Below are 15,438 nucleotides of genomic sequence, written 5' to 3'. Positions count from 1 at the left end.
CTCACACACAAAACAGAGACTAGAAACAAATGTAATGATCCACACTCCAGCCCAATAGTTGGCGGTAAGGTTTTATTTTATTTCAACTTTATTCTAACTTGGTTTTTATACGTTAAGAGTGTTTCTTTTATGTGCAACTAAGTTATCTAAGCCTGTCTAAGTCTTTTTGCAAGATGCAAAACTAAAACTAGTGTTGATGAGAAACTGAATGGGGGTCAGTTTTGCTAGCTAATGTTAGCCTACAGAGCTAGTATGCATCATGAGACACCGTCTCTCACTGTTTATTACTGAAAGTGCTGAGGAAATCATACAGATACGAAAACTTAAATTTTTAAAATAAGTTGATGAGGTTTCTGAGGGTTTAAGAGCGGATCTGTAAACATCTCACATTAACAAATAACCTCATTACAGAGTGAAGTCTAAAATAATCAAAAACAATATAGACGTCCAACAAATCCATTTAAAACTGTTGAAATTTCAAGAATTAGTAGATTACAGTATTCTTCAAATTATGTTTAAAGCTCATAAAAAAATGTTGCCAATCAACATTCAGAAAAGATTTGAAAAAAAAGAGAAAGCAAATATAACTTAAAAAACAAGACTTTGGGAATGTTGTGTTGCTGTGAAAGGAACCAGAGAAAGAAACCAAAGAATCCAAATCAAACTTTACATGTAAAAGAACAATTAAAGACGGTACATTACAGAAATATAATGAAATGTGTTAGTTTGGTTGTGTAGTCATGAAAGGTCTGCAAAGATTTAAATTTTTTGTTTTGTGTGTAGGATGGGACTTCACCTTTGGAACTAAAATGTAAACGTGACAATCGGTGTTGGCTGATACCTATTTTATTTTCATTTATTATTATTATCATTTGTTTGCTGCTTATTGTGTTTTTTAATTTATGTTCTTTGTAAATTGATTCTTGGGGTAAAGGGGCAGATTATATAAAATTATGTGAGATAACGTTTGTGTTTATACTGAATTGTTTTGTTTTAATCAATGACTTTAAGTCCAGAGTGAATTTCTGGGGAATCTGGGGAAAAATCCGGTGCAGAAAATGCCGCCTTACCCGGCTTGTGATGCAGGTTGCCTTTTGATCCACATTTAGAAGTGACGTTGCTCAGATCGATCTTCTTGTGCACAATCTGAACCTGAACCAGAGCGAGAGAGAAAACACACACACACGGTGTAAAATCAGGGAAACGCCACCAACGAGTCTGAACTCCTTCTGCATGCAACCACACAGGAACTGATCCGGAGAACTGTTACGAGGGAGGAGACACAGATCCACGCTGACTAACTGACTAACTAACTAACACACTGGATTAGACATTAAAGTGTGTGAGAGGTTCAGTCTTTACAAACATTTAGATAAGAATGCAGAGAAATGACCTGTGGATCATCTCCTGCATTCTTCAGCATGCACTGCTCATGTTGGTTTCCTTCATGCATGCATCACAATGCCACAATAAGTGACCTCATCTCGAGGCCGTTTGTCTGGGAACACAAAGCGCTCAGTCTGTCGGCCGAGGTCACCTCAGCGTCGACGACAACGCGCTCTGACAGAGTCTCTTTGTTGCCGAGCAGAGGCTCCTTCTTCTTACACTTCTGTGGCACCGTTAGTTCGCTTCACCATTACAGGGTTTTTATAAAACTGGGAGCATTTAGGATTCATGCACGTTGCTTTGAGCGCTAGTTCTGGTTCAGATTCAACCAAGCTTCCATTAGACCATGAGCATTACATAAGACAGTAGGTTCACCGTCTACAGAGGAAACAGAGGAAGAAACTAGTGCAGAATGAAATGCTCATGGCTGCTGATAAGTCGACGGTTAATAGGAGGTGTTAACAGGTCTGAGTGTCAGAGGGGAAAAGGGTTGAACACACACTGAGGGTTGGTGCTCCTCGGTGAAGATGCATTCAGGAGGAGAACAAGAAGAAGAAGAAGCGAGAAGAGGACGTGTACTTTCGGACACACGGGGCCACTCCCTCGTTTACTCACATTGCCACCACCGGGTACATGTTTTATATTATCTTTGGAGCCGCACCGGGACTGCACATTGGTTAAATCCAACTTCTTATCAAGAATTTGTACCTGGAAAGTCGATACGTGGAGGGGGAGAAAACAGTGTTACCCTGGAGGAAGCAAGCTGCGAATGAGGACCACTGCTGGAGAGGAAATAAGATGCTGGAGGGATGAGTTTGAGGCTGAGGGAGGGAAATCTAACCAGGAGGGAAGGAGTGATTTAAGAGTTTTTCATTTCTTCTTTTTTATTTATTGTTATTATTATTATCAGACATTTGTGTGGGGACGCTCTCATGATAATGAGATACATTCACTTTACCGTGTTGGCTTGTTACCGGCTTTGAAACCACTGTAACCAGTTCATTTATTTCAGAGGTTTTTTAAAACTGTGAAAACAAGAATAAAATGGTTTTATGGGGTGAAAACATTTAAAAGGCGAATTATCCATTGTTCATCATAGTGAACTGAATATTTTCAGGTGGGCTGAACTTTGGTTTCCAATGTTGTAACTGATAATAAAAAATGTGACTTTCTCAGATACAAGTAAAGTTTAGATTAGACACCAAGGAAAAGACGCTGCTTATAAAACGACACTCGGCTGAGAATGAAAGTAATATATACTTCAGGGCAAACAATTTTGTCTACTTTAAATGCTCATAATTTAACAAACAAGCTAAAAATAAAACACTTCCTGTTAACATAACCCAATGCCCTCGGCATATTTTCACGGACCTCGAAAAAAACCTCTGAAATATTTTGATCTGGACGATTTAAAAAAGAACACAGAGCGGGTTGTTTTTCATGATCATAACTGTAGAGATACTCCAGGCTGAGTCCATCTCTTAAGTTACTCACATTGCCACCACCGGGTACATGTGTGATATTGTCTTTGGAGCCGCACTTAGACTGGACATTACTATAGTCCACCCTCTGATCAAGTATTTTAACCTGGGAAAGTGCAGAGGACAGGGGAAGAAAAGCGTTCACCCTGCTGGTAAAGGCTTGGACGCTACCGCAACGACAACAGCATGTAAGTGTAGCTGTGTACTGCTGCGTTGTGGCGTCGTGGCGTACGCTTTTGCTGATTGAAGAAGCGGATCTCTCACCTTGCCGCCACCAGGCGTGTGCTTCAGGTTGGCTTTAGAACCGCAGCGCGCCTGGACGTTGGTTAAGTCCAGCTTCTTGTCGAGGATTTGAACCTGCAAAGCGCAGAGAGAAGACGGTCAAAATTCTTCAGGGGTAAAAATGAGAAGAGCTGCAGGAGGGATCAGCCCAAAAGGAGGAAGTAAGATGTTAAAACGGATAAAGACTAGACATATTTAGACTCTCTCCGTTAAAGCTGCCATGCGTGACATTACGCTTATGATTGTAAAGGCCAAGACACACCAAACCGATGGTGACGTCTCGAACAAAACGTTGCACCTGAACGCAACACAAAGACTTGAGCCAGCGATCAGTTAGTGGTACGCACGCGTCCTGCACCTGAGAGGAAATACCTCTTCTTACCAGCAGGTGGCAGTGGTCTGGATTCATCATTAAAAAGTGCAAACAGGAAGAGCTACTATTAGCTGGGGGCTAGTTAAGAACTACAAATGGTCGTACAGAGCTGGTCTGTCCTGAATCATGATGATCAGTTACTTTATTTATTCTATAAATCGGCTGAAATGCTGCCAAAAGGAGTTCAAATAGAGCCAACGGTGCAGGACAAACTGCCTAAATTAGGGTCACAGACCCTCACTAAAGCCCCAGCATTGGTGCAACGCTGTAAAACCCACCCTCAGCTCGGTGTGTCCAGGCCTTAAGATGTGGAAACACACACAACTGTCACAAAAACCTTGGAGCAAATGTTATTGCCACTAACCAGGACAGATGAAAGACTTTATTTCTTTATTCTAAGAAAAGCTACAGATGCCAGCAACACGTTCAAGAAGTCCCCTTTTGTTCACCTTTTAAAGAAAGTTTATTAGTGATCGATGAGCAAACTGTGACTGTACACTTGCATGTACTTTAAAATAGCGATAGCTTTCTACTGAGCACTTAAGTTATTTATTTAATTTGAGTTTTTTACCAAAAGTTGGTTTTCATGCTCATAACTGCAGAGATACTCAAGAGTCTGGTGTTGAGTTCATCCCTCAGTTACTCACATTGCCGCCACCGGGTACATGTTTGATATTGTCTTTGGAGCCGCACTTAGACTGCGCATTAGAAAAGTCCACCTTCTGATCAAGGATTTTTACCTGGAAGAACGAGAACGCCAGCGTTTAGATTTAGATCGTAGACGATGGTGTGAAAACATGATATGTGAAGCCTGAAAGAAACAGACGTTAACTGGTGCAGCAGTGCTTCGTGTGACTGCACGAGCCAAATAAAGCTCATTAGCTTATTTCCTTATGACACACATCCTTCTTTTTGATCTGATATGCAAACATAAACCCTGTCTTCTTCTTCTTCTTCTTTTGGTTCGTCACACGATTCATTTAAGTCCACGCGATGACTCTGCTTCATCAGTAAAATATATCTGACACGTGACCGCAGCCCAAATAAAATTAGACCAAGGACCTGCAGCACGTTTAATGCTAAAATAAACCTCCACACAAAAAAGACTCACAGAATCATTAAACGCTCAGGCTGTCCACACTCCAGTGTGGAGTTTCAGTTCCACAAATTTACAAATTTGCACTAAAACTGAAACAATGTGAGTGGCTGATTTAAATCATAGTGGGTTGGACCAGAGACTTTTTTCTTTTGCTATTTTTGACTTAACAGAGCAACGGCTATGTGAAAAGAGAACGGTGGATGATAACATTCAGAGACTAGTTAATCATTCAAAGACATGAAGGTTTTGTTTCCTGTTTCTTTCCACACTGCACTGAATGCATCACATCATATATTTTCACTCAGCCTGTTTCTTACAATACGTTTTGATCTTCATGCTGAAACAGGTGAAGATAATCAGTGTGTTTCAGGTGACTGCAATAAAGTTGGCAAAGTTCAAATTTGTCTAAATTCCTGCTTCCAGAGCAGCTCTGTTTGCCTTTTAAAACTTTTATCAGCGACCGTCAGCAGAGGTTTTCAGAGCGACAGCGTGAACCAAGGGTCAGGTTACCTTTCCACCTCCGGGCTGGTGTTTGATGTTGTCTGTGGAGCCGATCTTGGACCTGACGTTCTTCAGGTCGGGCATCGGCGCTGCGGCGGCTAGAGGGGCCGGCGGGCGGCTCTTCAGCGAGGCCGGGGATTTGGGAGTGGAGCGCACCACTGCCACCTTCTTCACTTTGTTGGCCTCAGCTGCAGACTTCGCGGAGAGCGCTTGGCTAGAAGGGGATTTGGGAGTACCAGGGCTGCTCTGTCCACTCTTGGCATCTTAAGCAATTGGAAAGGTAAGGTAAAGTCAGGAGGCTTTAAACAAGTCGAGGTGTGGATGTCAGGAGAACGATAAGACCTGAAACAGACTACTAGGCGCTCTACTGACTAAAAGCGGACCAAGTTTGACCCGGGATGGATCAGACTGTGGCATTGTGGCCATGCGAGGCTGAGAGTAATCTCTAACGATCCACTCTTTACTTTATTTCCTTTACCTTTCTCAATTTTTGGAGTGGGGAGTTTCTTGGCACTAGCTGCATCACAAAAAATACGACACATCATAAGTATCTTTAAATCTATTAAAATCAGTAAAATAAAATTAAAATTTGAAGTTCTTAGTTCGTACCTGGTTGAGCTCCAGTTCTGGCAGAAGTTCTGGCTCCGGGGGTCTGAGGTTTTGCACCAGTCTGGAAATCGACAACAGTGTAGTTTAGCATTTCTTCTTAACAGGAAGATGTTTTTTATGTAATAGAGGATGGATGGAAACTGTGAAGAGCGAATGAGGCTTTAGTTAGTCTTAGTCTTAGGTGACCAACATGGAAATGAGGTTTGGGTGCATTTAATCTGGCTGACCAAACCCCTCAGGCGTAATTTGTCTTAGACCGGAGAGAGATTCGGTCTGCGAGGGGCCAAAATGAGGTGAAAAAGCAGAGCTCGGCTCAGGTCTAGAGCTGAGTTCAGGCCTGTACTTACTTCGGGCTGCCTGGGCCCTGTGCTGCCGGCTTTAACAGGGATGGAGCTGTGGCCGTTACGGGAAGATGCGTGTGATTTGTTGCCCTTGGTGACCACAGACGGTTGTTTAAGGGAAGAGGGTGGCGTGGTGACAGTTTGAGTCTTTTACATGAGGAGGGAAAAAACTGATGAAAAACAAAAGGTCTGACGAGGGTGAACATAAAACAGAAGAATGATTTAACAAATGATGAGGAAAAGAAATGGGTCTAAAGATGGTTCGTGACAGCCAGGGTCTTGTTTTTGTAGCTTTAGTTTTTTTTTTAAACTTGTACTCAATAAAAACAACAACACATTTAAACACTGGATTGTTGAGACGTAACAGTCTCTAACTCTAGACGATAAAATCAATAAGCGTATTTCCAAAAATGTCCAACAGTTCCTTTAAGGTTAGAAGAAGCTACTATTGGTTTTCACTAGAGATTGACCGATATATTGTACGATATATTTATAGACAGGCGCATCCACAGGCAGCCCTGCGCTGCTGGAGACACCTCGACCAGTGCAGCCCATACATTGCCCCTCCCCCACTAGCAAATTGTGTGCAGCTGGACTCATAGGCATGTTTTCTTTTGGCTACTTTTTTATTTATTATGATTTTTTATTTTTTCAAAAATCTGACCCTAGAATTCTTTGAGTTTTTGGTTAAATTGAGACTTTTTTTCCTCTAAATGAAGAGACAAAAACCAATGTCAGCTCCAAATATGCACTCAGAAAAATCGGCAGCACGTATCAACCGTCAGCCAATGCTGATGTAAAAAAAACTATCATTATCAGCCCTAAAATATCCATATCGGTCGATCTCTAGTTTCCACCATTGTTTCTGCCCAAGAAGACCATGTGGTTCTGTACTGTTAAAATCCAAAAACAAAGCTGAGCTGGCTTCACTTCTTTTCAAGTGCTACAATGAAGATGTGAAGCACCATCCAATCATATTTGTTTAACCAGTTCATTTTGAAACATTTGAAGCCATTTTATCACACACGTCTTGAGAAATAACTTATCAGTTTTTCTTCCAAATGATCTAGTCGTAATTTATTGCAACCAAAATAAGACCCAGGCATGAGTAAACCAACTCAGGATGATAAAGTAAGTGAAACTAAAACAATGCTCTCGGCCACATACCTTATCTCCATTATCCATTTTCGCTTGAGCTACAGAAAAAGAAAAGAAGAGAAGCCTTTAGATTTTGCAATATCTGAAATTTGTTTTACTTCGACCCAAGAGCGATGGGATAATATTTTTGTTTCCAAGTGTGCGCCTTAACACATTCTCACGGCAACAAAAAGTGGTGATGTTGGGTATGCAGCATGCAACGTGACACACAACGCACAGGTAAGTGCACGTCTCAACCAAAACGTGTTTTTTTTTTTTGTTGTTTTTTTGTTTCGGGCTGCAGCAGAGTGAGCAGAGATGGAGAGATGAAACAAAAAGCTAAAGTGGGGAGGGAGGATAACAAGCTTCTCCTCTGGTCAATTTAACTTCCGCCGATAAAAATTTGGAGGGAGAGTGCTGCATAACAGAGCAGAAGCTGCGTTGTAAATCAAAGAAGTGGGAGGAGTAAACTGAAGAGGGCTGGTTCTGAACTGGTGAACATGACAGCAAACAGACCTTTGAAAACGGCGACCGGCACCAGAGACTTTCTGGCTGAAGCGCTTTGTTGGGATGTTTTCTGGAGCTGAGCGGTGCCAGTGGTCTGAACCACACTGCTCCTCGTCTCTGAGTCATTAGAAATGTCAGGCTCTGAAGAGCCGGCCCTATGTGACCATGAGTCACTGCTGCTTTCGGCTGCGGTGTCAGATGGCAATTTGGCAAAATGACGATCCTTCTCTGAAATGTTCCCACTGGTTTCTGCTGAATGAAGGTCTTCTACATGAGAATCAAAGCTAGACAGCGGCAGGCTTTGTGCATGAGGAGCCTGTTGTGTGATACTTTTGTTTCCAGAGTCACTGCAGGACGTGAAAGCTGCTCCACCAGGCGTCGGTCCGTCTTCAGGATGCTCTGGAACCAGCTCCACTCCTTGACCATCCCACGAGCCTCTGTCTCCGATGGCGGTCAGGTCTTCCAAAGCCGTGCTGCGGACTAAAGCCAGATTGCTCATTTCGGTCTGGCACCCCGAGGCGTCGAGGCTGATCGCCCTCTGAGGATCCACACCTCCAGTCCACTCAGGGCTCCCCCTGTTGGTCTGGGGGTCCCGCACGTTCTCTGACCTGCAGCTGAGGTCTTCAGAGGCCCATAAAGAGTCACTCAGCCTCTTCCCACACTCCCCCACCGCCTTGTTTCCTGGGTCCGGCGAGCCGGAAGCTCCCATGAAGTCGCCGCCCATCCCAGCGGCTCCATGCGCAGCAGGATTCGCGAGTGCGAGCTCACTGCGGACTCCAGTGGCAGGCCTCACTAATTTGTTTGGAAAGCAGATCAGTGATGAAATTCACAGCACTCGTTTTCCATCTCCCCACCGAAACTAAATGATAATAATTAAAGACCATGAGGGCAAATTAAAAAAATAAAAAATTCTTTTACTTAAAACACCAAGAACTCAGAGAGATGTAAAATGTGATAAAGCAAGACCACAAACTGAGGAGTGATAAATGGTGGGGAAAAACAGTCCGCACAAAAACAAAATGAGACGGAAATGGAGGGTAATGCATCACACTGTGGTGGGATGATGCATTCCAGTGAACGTAAAGAACACAACACCAAAGTGTGAATTATGAAAGTCCTTCTGAACTGAGTCTGAAAGTGGAAAATAATGCATTCCCCACGAAAAAACTCAAAATATTATACATATATATAAATATTTAAAACATTTGCACACCTCAGAAATTGTTAAATTTTGAAATAAAAATGATGAAAAATGTAGATAAAATAAAATAAAATAAAACTTAAAATCTGATAATGAATTTCCTTATTATGATATTTAATACATAATAAATAAACTTTATTTTAGGCTTTAGAATTTCATGTGCATATTGTGCTAAACTTGTTTCCTGTTTAATATGTAAAACACATGTTTATATATTAAGTCCACGCCACAAAGCAGCAGGAGTTCTGATTGGCCAAACTCCTGCCAGCTCACACAGGCCGACCAATCAGAGGCCTGAAGTTAAATCAGAACTCAACCAACAAATATTTACAACCATCTACTCCAACACATGCCTGGTATCGAGGGTACGGTTACGGCCACTGAGCGGCAAAAACTGATAGTTGATCATGGAGATTAGCAGTTTGAATCATAGGCTTTAATAGCTTCTACATTGTAAAATTGATTATAAAAAAAGGAAGGTGAACAGCTGATGTTCGATTGACTGTACCAACAGTTTTGAAAAGCAGAGATCCACTAGTCCACTTTTCCAAATCCATACTAGTTCGTATGAATCATTGTCAAGTCAAATTTAATCTGACAATCCACATTCTTCCCAGTCTTGCTGTATTTACGGAAACATTTTTACTTTGTTGTTGCCACTCAGGGGGTTGTGGGCCCAGGAGGCAGTAACGTGCAAACCCTCTATTGGCTGTCAAAACCAAAACAAGAGGCTGAAAGACTTTAAAGTGCTTGACACAGCTAAGGGCAGCAATCTAGCTGTTAATATGAATATTAAATAAATGAATAGTAATGTTTCTTTGAAGTCACAGCAGTTCACAAACCCAAAACTGTAGATGTTGAAATAATAATTAGCCAGAACAAGAATTTATTTATTTTGTTTGCTTTTAGTTTATTAATGCATCACTTAACTGAAACCAGTTGAAACATGGAGGCGGTAATTTTCTGACAATATTTAAATTAAGATTTTTTTCAGATGCTACACTCCTGACTCTTTATTATTTAGCAACTCGGATCAATATCATTTAATAAACAAACAGCTCTTTGTCCGCCTGGAGTCACAAGTGCGTTCATATCTATCAATCTAACTTCTATCTAAGTGCGATCGATGAAACCTACAACAGCCTACCTGTTGAAGCTGCTCCTCCCGCTGCCGATTGAACATGATGAGACAGACAGAAAAGACACGAGAGATTAGTCAGTAATGAGCTTGTGTCATCCCCGAGCGATTAATACACTCACTCACTGCAAAGAAATCAATGAAAGCCCGCATACAGCAACGTCTTCAGTTAATGCGAAAAGCCAACAGCAGACAGCAGGTAAATGTGTCTTATGAGCAGATATGCAAACACAACACAATCAGGTTTCCACACGGTGTGTTGTAGTGTTGGATCTTGCAGCAGTGCCACACTGAAGGTCCATGTGGTACTTCAGCTGTGTTTAACATTATTCTGGCATTCCCCTAGAACGGGAGCGGTGCATCTGTTTAACAGATCACCGCAGTCTTAAATTTGCCTGTGGTCTGACCTTTTATTTCATTCAGAAATAGCCTGGATGTGACCATCTTTTTGTTTAAAAATGGAGCAAAGTTTGGCTCTCGACCCTGCTTGTGATCATGTTGCAGCGCAGGAAGGAGCGGCGTTTAAACTGTCAGAGGGTTTGAAATAAAATAAAACCGCGAAAACACTCTTTTCAATCAATCACTATGCTGAAAGAAACAGATGGCGAGCTTCATTCAGCGAGAAGGGCACACACAAGAGTAGCAGGCAGCAATTTTGGTCTCTAAGAACATCAACACCACACTAATATATAAGCTACAGCCAGCTAGCTTAGCTTTGCAAAAATACTAGAAAGTGCAGCAAAAAAATAGCCTGGCGTTGTCCAACATGTACAAAATCCAAGAGGCCCAAATAACGCACAGTTGCCTGAAAGTAATGTAGCCTAACATAGAGCTAGCTAAAATGTAATTATCAAATTTGAAGCTAAAAGCAACAAATGGTTAGATTTATGTCATGGATTAAATCTAACAGTTAGCAATAATGGATTATATGGTTAGCTCAAAGTAATGAACTGTTAGCAAATGTAATAACCAAGGGGTCAAATTATTAGCTGAATGTAATAAACAGTGATATTAACTTCATGTATTAAAGTGTTAGCTAAATATCTGATGAATTGTTTGATAAATGTATTAACTTACATGTAGCCTAGCCCTTTTAGTTAGCTGGTTAGCAGTTTAGACTTTGATAGACTTAAATGATCCACAAGGGAAATTACTTAGTCACAGTAGCTTAGTTGAAAGATATGGACAAATGCACACAAACAGCTAAACGGTGTATGAGACCACTCATACATGAGATTAGTATTGATCATCTCATCTAATTCTCAACACAACGGGCTAACAAGGCCTTCTCAAAAGCTCATATTACTAATTTAAAGAAGCTAAGCAAGCAAAAATGTGCGCAAGAGAGGCTGCGGCTCGTCAGCTGCAGGCATACCAAGTTGACTTCCATCTTCACTCGAGGCGCTCTCTATACCCGAGAGCTCAGACACACCTTCAGCTCCTTCTTTCTCTGCAGCCAACTCCGCTGTAGGACAAACGGATGCAGATCAACCGCTAAATATCTTTAAATATAAAATTTAAAAAGCACCCTCAGCGTTACTAGAGGTTTATTCCTGACGTTTCCTGCCACAGGTCAGCTGCGGTACTTTCTTATTTGTGATTACCCAGGAGCTGTTTAACAGACTGAGGAGGCTTTTCACCCTCATGACCTTCCCCCCTCCCTCCCCACTGTGTTTTGGACAAGCTGTCACTCTGAGTATTTATGATCAAAGCCTTCTTGACACAGACTGGAGGGGCACTACTGTGGCCGATTCTTACAGGAACAGAGAGCCATTATTTTCCATGTTAGTCACTGATCTGCGGCTGTGAAGTGGTGATTCTAGTGCATGTTCAATGAGTAATAGGCCCCTATTGCACCTTGTCTGGGATAAAAACACAGCTGCACGCGGCCGCTGGCTGCAAATATCAAGCAAAACGACCAGGTCGAAGCAAGAAATTAAGTTTAAATGAAGACAAAAATAGAGGCAGGTTGCTGAAAGTGAAGCAGAATAAAACCAATAATTACTAACAAAAAGCATTTCCCAGATTATATCTCCAAAACAAAAAGGGAAAGTTATAAAGGAGAGGGTGAAAATCAAGTGATAATTTGCATCTAAACAGAAGCAACTGAGGACTAAAGCTGCGTGTCAAGCTTCTAGCGTGAGCCGTGCAGACGGGCGTACCAGGCTGCACCTCGTCCTCACAGTGGCTGCTCTCTGGCTGAGAGAGCTCAGACACAGATTTCACTCCGTTTTCACTGAACGCTGCTTCATCCTCTGTGAAGTGAAGAACGAAGGTAAACCGCAGGTCAAACTGGAGGCAACTGAGACGGACACAGAAAACCAAGCAAAGCTACAATTTACGCGATCTTTCTCCGGTCGGGCTGCAGAGGGAGAATCCAAGATGGTTAAATACAGATTTATGAAAACAGCCTGTTCAGGTTCATTAACAGCGAGAAAAAATGAAAACACTGAACCCCAGGGCGCTAACAGCTCACTGTCTGTTCACAGTTTATCGTATAAAAGACAATATTTAAAGGCCCCAAAGCATTTTTGTTTTATTTTAACTGAGAAACACATGAGTAACAGCGACAGTGAGTGAACACATCCTGATTTCAGAAACTTTTAGTCTTATCCCGAGTACCAGAAGCATCTTATCCAGGATGATGAATTTTGAAAAATTAAGTAATGATTATGAAATATTTACAAGAATCTTTAGATCACAAACAGACGTGATGAGAACTCTAGGGATCCTGTGATTATAGGGAGGGAAGAGTGAGATTGAGATATATTAAATTATAAGAATTTCCTGTTCTCACTCATTATTACTTTTCTTACAAGTAAAGATCTGATGAGATGAGATTTATGTAATTTTGAGATCCTACTTTGAGATTATGAGAAATTACAGGAATATCCGGGTCATGTACATTAGTGATGAGGTCAATTATGAGATGTTAATTTGGGACTGTGAGAAAAGAAAGAACTTAAACATGACTATACAGACACATCTTGAGATTAAGAGAAAGTAAATTATACACATTTACAGTTATTGTAATAAGAATAAATATAAATAGATGAGAACCATCTACATGATAAATGAAAAACCAAACCATGACAGTGTCCTACATTTCCCTTAAACTAACCACACAACTAATGACCCACTACAAGTATCACAAGTCTCCACACATCTCCTACGTAGAGAGTGCAGCCACATACTCACTTTGAGGCTCTGTGCTGATAACTGACTCAGAGCTCTTAACTTCTGTGGATGGACTCGACACTTTACGCTGCTTCCTGTTAGTAAATGAGATGCTGGGAAGTGGAAACGGGAAGAACGACTGCACTAGAGAGGGCTGTAAGCTGGGGAAAGCTAGGCTACGTACTAATTGGCCATGCGGTCGATTGGGGGTTTGAAAAAAAAAAAAAAAACAGTGAGAAAACATATTGCTGACAAATCTGAACCTGATTATGATTATAACGATCTGTCGGGACCGTAATGAATTATCTTGAGAGACATGAAAACCGTTTGCTTTTTATTTGCCGCTTTCAAATTTGTGTGATTCAGAGTCCCCGAGCAGCATTAAAGGGCTGATTGTTGGGAGCGAACAGTAGCGCGGGATGGAGACAGGCCTCGTCTCAGGAGTCTGACCCAGATGCCTGGATTACAGCGGGGCCTAGTGCAGCTGCAGTCGGGCGCTCGTGCAGGGCCCAGTCAAGCACATCTTCTATCCATTATGTAAAGAGAGATTAAAACAAAGCACAGCTGAAACTCCGGGGTTCGGCCTCTGCCTCTTTAAAGGCTATAGAGACTTTCCAGGAAAATGAACATTTAAATTCTTATTCTGAGATTAAAGCCCTGGCATGAAGCTATCATGACTCACCACAAAGTCAGATAACAACAATAGTGATTATTCATGTGCAGTGTCTCCATAATGTTATGTTTTATAGTGTTGCCGCTAATCGTTAATAGCTAATTATAATAGTTATATAATAATAATAATTATAATCTAGATAACTACCCTTCATCCATTTAAACATTCTTCTTCTTCTCTTGTATCTTTTAATGCTGCTATAACCATTTTAACCAGCTCTATCATCAGATATATACAATGGAAATGTTTCTGTTTGTAAATTTCATGGAATATATTGAACTGTATTGTTGTTCTTTTATACAGTCTCATCTATAATAACTTATAAACTTATAAATAACATATATATCTTTGATGTTAAGATATAAGCTGTTTTTCAACTGATCAACTTTAACTACTAAAATATAAATGAACTTTTTCTCATATATTTTATTAAAATAAATAAAAATGATTTTGAAGATGATGTCTATGAATTAATAATCCATGCTAACCACTGTTAAAGGTTGGTTTCACCTATTTAGAGTGTAACGTTGATATTTAAGTTACATAAATCAGACAAATGATCTCAAAAACAACTGATAATGACGACTTCAGGCCTCTGACCACCAACCAACCATTAGTCTACAGTCACTGTAACAGTCCAAGTATTCAGCGGCTCAGCCACAGTACAGAGCAGTTTCCTTTTTAGAAAGTGTGCAACCACTTTCTATTCCTGTTCTGGCAGTTTTGATCTCTAAACCCATTAGCAGCATGGTGAACCAAAGTGGAGGACACTGTTTGAATCAGGTAAACGTTTAGTGACGTTTAGGGTTTCCGTTTGCAATTAGGAAAAGATCTTCCCGCCCAACGTGGGGCTCGAACCCACGACCCTGAGATTAAGAGTCTCATGCTCTACCGACTGAGCTAGCCGGGCTGAAAACGCAAGGTCGTAAAGTTGCTCAACGTCTGCAATGTCATTGCGACGACTCTGACTTTCTCTAATCCATGGTTTGTCGTCCTCAGTGTACCCCTCCTTGTCTAGACTTGAGGCGTCATGTATGTCGCCTTGAAAGTGGTTTTATATATAGACTGCCATGGCCATCCATCCCTCCAGCAGGGCTCAGAGGTTTGACGACACCTTTGTTATCGCTGTATCTACCCTGCACGTTTGTTTTTTTTTGTCAGATTAAAGCTTTTAATTGTCATGCCTGACCTTTCATTTTGGCGACTCCGTTCTCCTGGTGGTGCTGGTCGTTGATGGTCATGTTGGCTAAGGAGGCGCTCATGGTGTCCCCAGAACTGTAGCTGTTTGAGGCGTTGTTCATGTAGTCCATTGCCAGTTGCAGGTCAAGCTGCAAAAGAGCAAATCAGTGGAGGTCAGGACAGAGTCAAGGTGTAGGTCCAGGAAGCGTCACATCACATACGTCAAACTTCACATGCAGAGCAGCAGCTGACAAGGACTTAGTGTAATGACGGCGCACTTTGTGGACACTTTGTCTTCCGGCATGTAGAGCCCAGTCCGTCACCACGAAATGTAAACAGACACTGTGTCTGTGA

At 41.5% G+C, this 15,438-nt stretch overlaps 2 protein-coding genes and 1 non-coding gene across 21 annotated transcripts in view; all 3 read right to left on the bottom strand.

Annotated features, from left to right (window-relative positions):
- The window catches only part of mapta (microtubule-associated protein tau a), a 33,705-nt gene that overhangs the window by 7,195 nt on the left and 11,072 nt on the right, over nucleotides 1–15,438 (bottom strand). For 3 of the 19 annotated variants that reach the window (XM_047608912.1, XM_047608918.1, XM_047608916.1), the window contains exons 2-14: nucleotides 15,095–15,233; nucleotides 12,218–12,310; nucleotides 11,431–11,520; nucleotides 10,065–10,085; nucleotides 7,240–7,268; nucleotides 6,079–6,219; nucleotides 5,732–5,792; nucleotides 5,601–5,639; nucleotides 5,132–5,385; nucleotides 4,170–4,262; nucleotides 3,132–3,224; nucleotides 2,002–2,094; nucleotides 1,071–1,152 (exon numbers count right to left, since the gene is read on the bottom strand). In XM_047608912.1, coding sequence (XP_047464868.1) covers nucleotides 1,071–1,152; nucleotides 2,002–2,094; nucleotides 3,132–3,224; nucleotides 4,170–4,262; nucleotides 5,132–5,385; nucleotides 5,601–5,639; nucleotides 5,732–5,792; nucleotides 6,079–6,219; nucleotides 7,240–7,268; nucleotides 10,065–10,085; nucleotides 11,431–11,520; nucleotides 12,218–12,310; nucleotides 15,095–15,215 — 1,210 coding nt within the window. In that variant the 5' untranslated portion in view covers nucleotides 15,216–15,233. Of the gene's footprint in view, nucleotides 1–1,070; nucleotides 1,153–2,001; nucleotides 2,095–3,131; nucleotides 3,225–4,169; nucleotides 4,263–5,131; nucleotides 5,386–5,600; nucleotides 5,640–5,731; nucleotides 5,793–6,078; nucleotides 6,220–7,239; nucleotides 7,269–10,064; nucleotides 10,086–11,430; nucleotides 11,521–12,217; nucleotides 12,311–15,094; nucleotides 15,234–15,305; nucleotides 15,427–15,438 lie in introns of those variants that run through there. The other 16 variants (XM_047608914.1, XM_047608915.1, XM_047608920.1 and 13 more) reach the window with 16 other exon arrangements.
- LOC125022337 lies at nucleotides 7,356–10,056 on the bottom strand. Its single transcript, XM_047608933.1, has one exon. The coding sequence runs from the start codon at nucleotides 8,438–8,440 to the stop codon at nucleotides 7,658–7,660; it is 783 nt and encodes a 260-aa protein (XP_047464889.1). The 5' UTR covers nucleotides 8,441–10,056; the 3' UTR covers nucleotides 7,356–7,657.
- Nucleotides 14,743–14,815, bottom strand: trnak-cuu. Its single transcript has one exon. It is a non-coding gene; the product is annotated as a tRNA-Lys (tRNA).

Source organism: Mugil cephalus, chromosome 16, assembly GCF_022458985.1.
Source record: "Mugil cephalus isolate CIBA_MC_2020 chromosome 16, CIBA_Mcephalus_1.1, whole genome shotgun sequence".
NCBI classification, from domain to species: domain Eukaryota; kingdom Metazoa; phylum Chordata; class Actinopteri; order Mugiliformes; family Mugilidae; genus Mugil; species Mugil cephalus.
The sequence above is the reverse complement of the archived record's forward strand: the minus strand, read 5'-3'. Positions and strand labels throughout refer to the sequence as shown.